This window comes from Colossoma macropomum, unplaced genomic scaffold (genome assembly GCF_904425465.1).
Source record: "Colossoma macropomum unplaced genomic scaffold, Colossoma_macropomum, whole genome shotgun sequence".
Lineage (NCBI taxonomy): Eukaryota > Metazoa > Chordata > Actinopteri > Characiformes > Serrasalmidae > Colossoma > Colossoma macropomum.
In genome coordinates, this window is record NW_023494799.1 from 11,075,408 (window position 1) to 11,083,719 (window position 8,312).

At 38.1% G+C, this 8,312-nt stretch overlaps 1 protein-coding gene across 1 annotated transcript; it reads left to right on the forward strand.

Annotated features, from left to right (window-relative positions):
• Window positions 1-666: 666 nt before the first annotated feature.
• Window positions 667-5,693, forward strand: tax1bp3 (Tax1 (human T-cell leukemia virus type I) binding protein 3). The gene is made up of 4 exons (XM_036587186.1): window positions 667-827; window positions 1,678-1,797; window positions 1,922-1,999; window positions 4,642-5,693. The coding sequence occupies exons 1-4, from the start codon at window positions 789-791 to the stop codon at window positions 4,780-4,782; spliced, it is 378 nt and encodes a 125-aa protein (XP_036443079.1). The 5' UTR covers window positions 667-788; the 3' UTR covers window positions 4,783-5,693.
• Window positions 5,694-8,312: the final 2,619 nt, after the last annotated feature.

Genomic DNA, 8,312 nt, shown 5'->3' on the forward strand with positions numbered 1-8,312 from the left:
CAAGTCTTTTGTTCGGAGCAGCTAAAGACCAGATGATGAATGTCACCCTATTCTCTGCCCACTCAAAGACCAACATGGTATATCTCCCCTAATTTGCATTATCATCACCCTCCCCCACCATCACCACCACTTCTTGTAACCCGAATGTGGTGTTTTGTGTTTATTACAAACGATAAAATATGATTGACATTTTTATCCCGCAGACTCGAGTATCACTAGACTATCAGCTTTTTCCAAAGCTAAATCAAAGTGCAGCTGCCACTTTGTATGCGATTTCACGGTATGTTTTTTTTTCCACAAAAGGCCTGAAAAGATTAAGCTCTAGACTGGCTGTAAATATGAGTTCACTGTGGCCTTTCGCCGGCAGGGGGCGCGATGGGGTCACTCATAGACCTTCCTTTGTGTTTTTCTTTTTCTGTGCATCTGCATGAATGTTAAGTGTGGGGTATTTTTGTCATGTTTTCAGCGGTTGATGCATTAAAACCGCTAATCCTAGGAATCTGCATGCAAACTCACAGGCGAAATGTTTTAAAATTTAGTAATCAGCCCATTTTTTCAATTAAGCGCATCACTGTTTGAATCACACATTTAACGGTGTTAACACAGAGAAGGAGTGACCGTGTGTGAGTGGGTCACGGCGCTCCCTGTTTTCTGGCTCTGCCCCCAGCATGTCATCTGCATGTTGTCATTCATGGGTGTAGCCGCAGACCCTCGGTCCTAAAACCTAGCGGGAGATTCTGTTCGCTGTAGGCTGAGGAAAAAAGAGGCCTCTGTATTTAATTTTTAATATGTCTTACATACCAGGACAGCCTGTCACAGCTGTAGTGGTGAGTTCTGTTTGATGCTGAACTGCACAAAGTTTCGTGCTCTTAGCTAAGCTAGCCTAGCCGTCTAACGCTATTCATTCAAGCTAAGCAAAGTAGCGAACACTTAACGTTATCGCTCTGTCGTGAAGCTAAAACTGCTAAACTGACGACATAGCAATAGATATGTATATATTAGCTAGTGCTTGTCGTGGGCTTTTATAGTTTGCAAGTTACTTTACTTCGTAGGCTAACGTAGTCGGAGCTGCCCGTGTTGTTACGTTAGCCAGCTTTAGCTACCCGGGTCTGTAACTGACTTCGAGTTGTTCTAGAAGTAAGCTAGCTAGCTAGTAAGCTAACGTAACTTACCTACGTGCATTTCTAAATCGAATACAAGTTAAACTAACTTTTGTGAGTGGACTGGGATAAAAAAGTGTCTCTCCATTTGTTTAACTAGATAGCTTGCAAGTAGACACAGCAAGCTAACAGTTAATGTTACCAAGCAAGAAACTATCTGTAACGATTAGCATCTCGCTAGCCAACTAACGTTAACTAACTGGGCAGCCTGTGTGTGTATTTGTCTTTGTAGCTCAGTCGCTGAGCAGAAAGGTAGTTGTTGCCTTGTTTTGTAGTGAATAAAAGCACACAGAGGTACTTTTCTGGAATTGATTATATTGAAAATGTAAGGGAGACCGTTATTAGTAAATTAAACGTTTTGAACTGACATTACAGGTAATGTCTAGGTGTGGTTTGAGTGTATTACTCAGGTAGTGTCGTTATAGCCATATAAGGAGAGCATAGCTGAGGTTTGATTGTGTCACTGTGTTAGAGATAAGCAGCAGACTCTAACTCTTTTTTTGTTTGTTTCTTTCAGCAACGGATTGAGATTCATAAACTACGAGACGGTGATAATTTAATACTGGGTTTTAGCATTGGAGGGGGTATTGACCAAGATCCATCACAGAATCCATTCTCAGAGGACAAAACAGACAAGGTGAAAAGTCTCAAACATGCGTCTCAAACAAACAAACCCTCAGTCTGTGGGAATAGTACAAAAATATTAACCACTTGGAGAACCATTCAGTTCATGAATATTACTGTTTGCTTTTTTTTTATAGGGCATCTATGTCACAAGGGTGTCAAAAGGAGGACCAGCAGAAGTTGCAGGCCTTATGACAGGGGATAAAATAATGCAGGTAGGAAAACTGAAGAACTTTTCTTTTTGGTTGTTTACCCATACAGTCACATGCAGAAGTTTGGATGCCTCTGGTCAAATCATGTATGAAAAAGAAGTTACATGTAATTTACAGAGAACACACTTGTGCACAGATACATGCACAGTTACTTTATTTCTGCTGACATTAACATATTGGAGAAAAATACACAAGATATGGCCTGTGCATGTATAATGGAACATTTTATATGTTGTGTTTTCTTTTTTTCCGATATGGTAAACTCACCAAATAAATATAAATTATGCAGTAAAATTTTAAAAAATGCCATATTTGTGTGTTTCCTGTAGGGGAGGTGTTAACTTATTTTCACTTAGAAAGTCAATGAAAAATTAAAAATTACTAAAATAAATTTTACAATGAGTTTCTTGATATTTGTTTAAGTACACATATACATATTTTCTGTATTATTCAATTGATTTTTTTAAATGTTCTTTTTATTCTTTCTTTTTTGTTCTGCTTTAAATTTCTATTCCTATTCAGTTTATTAAGTATTTTCATTACACAATCAGTCCACCAGAGGCTGCTACCAACCCTTGGTTTATATTTCTGGCTTTGCCTCAAAATTGTAAGTCTCATCAGCAAGATTTAGTGACACGCGTCCTATACGTTTCCTATACACAATATGAACACTAAGGACATATTCGGTGCCTCTTAGTCAATGAAATCGCTGTGCTACTACATGCTTTCTGTAACAATATCTGACTTGTCAGCTGTGTGCCTCCTGTAACAACTAAGAGTTAATTTAGTAGCACATACATGTGACTTCAGTTTCTACCATGCTTCTTTCCAGCTTTTTTTAAAAACAGCCAAACAGAGAAGGGTTCCACTTCTTATCTCTTAGTCACGCTCTGAAAAAACAAAAAAATACAATTTTTTTTTCTCAGTAATTCTATCTTGTGTTAGTTTTGCGGTGGACCATACAGTTTTGATTTAGCTTTCGTGTTTTTGAAAACTCAGTTTTATTTTTATTACAGTTCATGAGAACATTTTTCACTGCTAGTTTTTGTTTTAGTATCAGTTTTGGTTAACTGTAATAACCCTGGTTCGAGTGTGTGTGTACGTACACAACAGTATAGTGTAAACATAACTGGGATGCAATATAGCTATATTAGCTAATTTGGCAACTTATAGGTTTGTACTTTAATAGTTAAACAGTGAACAAAAAAGACAAATCATTAATGACAATTATTTATGAATTTAGAATTTCATGTTTGTAACAGCCCTAATTCCATAAAAGGACACATCTTGGAAAACTAATTTGTGTTGTAACTTTTTAAGGTGCATCAAAAGCACAAGTAACATTGTAACAGTTGGGCTCAGTTTTTCTTTAGTTTTCATTACACTGCATTAGGGCTGCAACAAAAGACTAATTTGATAGTCAAATAATCTGTCGATTACTGAAACGAATAATCAGTTATTCGGCTTATGAATCACTACATTTCCAAAGAGTACTTATGTAGCTATCTAAAAAATCAATCTAAAATTTAAATATAAAAATCTAAATTTAAATATAAACTGTGATTTGTGCATTGTGCTGGCTGTCTACACTCTGTTGCAACTAAATTCTACAATCCCATGTTTTGAAACGGAGGAAAGTCAGCATCTCTCCGTGCTCCTGTGAGAGGCCTGATCTCCTCTGAGAGCAGATATTCCCCACAGCAGAGTAGATGCACTCTGATGGAGCGGAGGGGAAAGTGGCGATTGTTTGTGGCAAACTTCTCTATGAACAGTTAAATTGGAACGATTTTGTGTAAACATTTCATTTCCACGGTAACCCTTCGTCCAGCTGCCTTGTATTTCCGCTGAGAACTACATTGTGAAACTGCTTGCGAGTGGACCCGAATTTGAGCGCACCGGTGGCCTTGACGTTAAGACGACGAAGCAGTGTTTAAAAGTGGAAACTTTATCTGCAAAGTGAACAGAGTCGCTGTGAATAATAGTTACATGCTTCTCTGTTCCAGCTCCATTAACGATTCCAGAGAGCAGCATTTTGAAACAGAAAATGTTACAGCTCGGCTCACAACACTGAATTTTAACATTTACATTAACTAACTAGCTCACTAGCACAACTATCGCCGCGTCCCAAACCACACACTTCTGCACTTCACACACTACACTAATGAGTGCACTTCTAATGGTATATGCACTATTTTTACACACTATTTAGTGTTTGGGACGCGGCGTATCTTACCGAGATAAATCTCTTTCACCCACTGAGCCGACAAGTTAGCCAGCTAAGTTCGGCTTTACAAACAGCATAACTGACAACCTTTGTTTCGGAGTTTAGGGTAAAATGCTCCCATACTTTTAAGGATTTTGTTCTTGAGACTGACATCACGCTTTTGTTAACTCTTCAGTAAGCGCCAATGTCAAAACATTGCTCATGAGCGCGAGAAAGACGCGTAATGACGTTACCAACCATTCGACTATTAAATTAGTTGCCAACTAATTTGAGCGTCGATTTTAGTCAACTAAGTTGAATAATTGTTGCACCCCTACACTGCATTAATGCTTTTGTGTGCTAAAACATTTGTCTAATTGTGTGTTGTATGATCTTAATAGTGAAGTTCTGTTCTCTTGAATCCTCTGTATGTTTATAACAGGTGAACGGCTGGGATATGACCATGGTGACACATGACCAAGCACGTAAAAGGCTAACAAAAAAGGCTGAAGATGTGGTCAGGCTCTTGGTGACCAGAAAATCTCTGCAGGATGCGGTTAGACAGTCCATGATGCCACGCTAGTGGAAATCTGAAAATCCTTTATTTGAATGTCATTCGTTGATCATGCTGCAGAATGTACTTTTCATATATACTGTAAAATTAAGCCAAAGAACATCAGCTATCGTTTCCTTGTAGCATCTCCAAGACGGATCGGATCTTTCGTTTAAGGTGGTTTTCCAGGTGCAGATTAAGCCTAGAGACACATTTTCAACCAGTGATTTTTGATTTCTTTGCAGCTGTTTTTTATGTTACAGTATACTGGTATCTGTATAAGGACTTCATATGCGTTTCATCGCTTTGATTTTACATCACTTTCAAAACAGCAACAGTAATGATGAACTACATAATGCAGCAGTGTTGCAATATGTGAAAACGTGGATGTGGTTGATTATTGCATATATGTAGGCTTCTCACTATCTGATAACACATAGTAGTTATTTTATTGATTGCAAAGGCTGTACACAGCTAAACACAAAACACTAAATCATTAATTATTGCCCTCAGTGTCAGTTATATTTTTATCTTTGAAGTTTTGAGCAAAGCCAAGGAATCTGTTTCAGCAATGCCTAAAGACCACTAATTATTTTCCTTTAATTTTTTATTTGATGCCTTTTTCTTATACATATCCTTCTTATCTGCTTGTTTATGCATTGTTTTGTCTTTTTTTAATACCTAATCTGTTTCATACCTAATCTTATTTTGTTGTAAATTACCAAATTAACTCAATTACTGTCTGTATTTGAAAAAAGAACATAAAGGCTTTTTTGGTGCCACACAGTAACAACACTACCTTTGTTTAGTTGACTTTTACAGATCATACAACTCCCCAGGATTTTCTACACTGTCTTGTTCAAAATCTTTTTGATAGATTTTGACATGTGATTGTATTAAAATATATATTTTTTCCACTTTAATAAACAGAAGAATCATTAGCCTATTGCTTCTTACTTATTATATTGATTGACAGCCATAAGGTAACCATACCATATCATAGACTCTGTCCTGTAGTAGTAATTTAGAATGTGGAGAAATATTCTGTTTAATATTGTGTTTGTTGTCATGGATCCAGGTATATGTTGCTTGCCTGGTGTCCCTGACAACATTTCACACTTTGGCCACTAAAAATGCAGAGCCTGTGACCCCAGTGGCCATGTGTCCTGGAGATTCTTTTCGCTTCTTTTTCTGTCTTATCAAACCACCAGAATAGTTGAGATCCAGAGCCTGTTCTGTCAAGTCAGATTTTGCTGTAATTCAGCTGTAACCATTGCAAAATTTTTACAAAAAGCAACACCTTGCTGTTTTTGGGCTGAGTCATTAATACAATGTGCATATGATACATATATTTCTGTAATTCCGGCTCTTAATTTTGGCTACAAGGTTCATTGGCTTGGTGGCCCTGATGGCCAGTGCAAATGTTTATACCTGTGACCCCTGCTTGGATCTAATTTTGGCCTCCACTGTGTTTTTAGCTCTGGAGAGTCTTCATGTGCGGCTGAAAGTAATCAGGTGACATTTCAAAGCATCAAATCTATTGCCTGACCTTTCGCTGTTTGCTCAGTCATTGCAGTACAGTGAGGTCCTTCACTTTCATCTCTTAATGTGGCTAAAGGCATCCTCCTTTTGTCATATAAGTCCAGAGCTTTTACTTGCATTTTATGTTGTCTATCAGAATAAAATCACGTTGGACATTGTTACAGTTTTATGTAAATGTTTATTCAACAATAATGAAAAATACATCAATAAGGCATGATAATAAATTGCATTATAATAGTGTCACCTTTTTATCTCTTTCTGTGGATATGAACTTCTAACATGTAAGCTATACGCTGATCGATCACTTCATTAAGTACAACTCCTTGTTTCTACGCTCTTTGTCCAATTTATAAGCTCCACTTACCAATTAGGAGCACTACAATTACAGACTGTAGTCCGTCTGTTCCTGAGCATACTTTGTTAGCCCCCTTTTGGCCTGTTGTTCAGTGGTCAGGACTCCCATGGACCCTCACAGAGCAGGTACTATTTGGGGGGTGGATCATTCAGCACTGCAGTAACACTGACATGGTGGTGGTGTGTTAGTGTGTGTCGCGGTGGTCTGAGTGGATCAGTCACATCAGTGCTGCTGGACATTTTAAACACCTCAGTGTCACTGCTGGACTGAAAATAGTCCACCAACCAAAAATATCCAGCCAACAGCGTCCTGTGACCACTGATGAAGGACTAGAAGATGACCACCACAAACTGTGCAGCAGCAGATGAGCTATCGTCCCAGATTTTACATCTACAAGGTGGACAAACAAGGCAGCTGTGTCTAATAGAGAGGACAGTGAGTGGGCACAGTGTTTAAAAACTTCAATGGCACTGCTGTGCCTGATCCACTCGTACCAGCACAACACACACTGACACACCACCACTACGTCAGTGTCACTGCTGTGCTGAGACTGATCCACCACCCAAATAATACCAGCTCTGTAGTGGTCCTGTGGGATCCTGACCATTGAAGAACAGGGTGAAAGGGGGCTAACAAAGTATGCAGAGAAACAGATGGACTACAGTCTGTAATTGTAAAGCTACAAAGTGCACTTGTATGGTAAGTGGTCCTGATAAAAAGAATGTCCAAAGATACAAAGAGGTGTACTTAATGAAGTGGATGGGTCAGTGTGTAATTACACTAGTTGTTTTTGGAGATTACCTAAACCTTAAATTGAATAAATAATTAATTTTTTATGACAGTTACATGTGAATATGCATGTATCACTGTACAAACTTGTTTACTTGTTGACCTTCACACATTCACTCATGCATTCATTAACTAGAATACAACATCAACGTTTACTGTAAACTCCAGTAACACTCCATTAATGCTTGCTACCTGCATTCTTTGCTTCTGCAGGGGAAGCATGGTCCATTCCACTTGCTTAGGCTTTCCTGGGTGCGTAATATGTTACAGCAATGCTTACACCACAGACTGTATGACTGTAGTCTTATACACCATACATGCAAGTGGTTCTTATAAAATTGAAAGCTATGAGGCATAAAATGACAGCCTAATAGCAGATTATGAAGACCGCATAGTTCATCATAAACCACATACAGAGTGTGTGCAAAGGAAATAAACTGTGTAAAAGAAATGGACATAGGATATTATATATGTTATAGTCCAATGTAGATACATTTGTGGAGCTTCATAAAGAGTGGGTGACATACTAGTGAAAAGTAATCAGTGTATTAACTGCACATAATTCACTTAACACATGCATACAATTCATGCATTAGTTCTAGCAGCTGAGTGCATAATTACTACGGCTAAATGTAGATCATACGTGCTTTACGCCTCCCACACTTTGGCAGATGCATTGTGTTTCCATAGTGATACAATCTGTTACCATCACATTCCATAGATGATGCTGGCCTTATGGAGAGAGTATGGCAAGCTACATAAAAAGACTGGGGATTCTAGTTGGATTTGATATGGACCTTTCTACTGAAATAGTAAAAAAAAACTATAAATAACAATCAAGGATTTAGACCTTAGATATTTACAGTGATTATGT

Bases quoted from the DNA above. Each gene is read 5' to 3' on its own strand.
- tax1bp3 (XM_036587186.1), top strand. From the start codon at position 789: ATGTCTTACATACCAGGACAGCCTGTCACAGCTGTAGTG. The intron at 828-1,677 runs GTGAGTTCTGTT...TGTTTCTTTCAG, and splicing joins AGCCTGTCACAGCTGTAGTG to CAACGGATTGAGATTCATAA. The intron at 2,000-4,641 runs GTAGGAAAACTG...TGTTTATAACAG, and splicing joins CAGGGGATAAAATAATGCAG to GTGAACGGCTGGGATATGAC.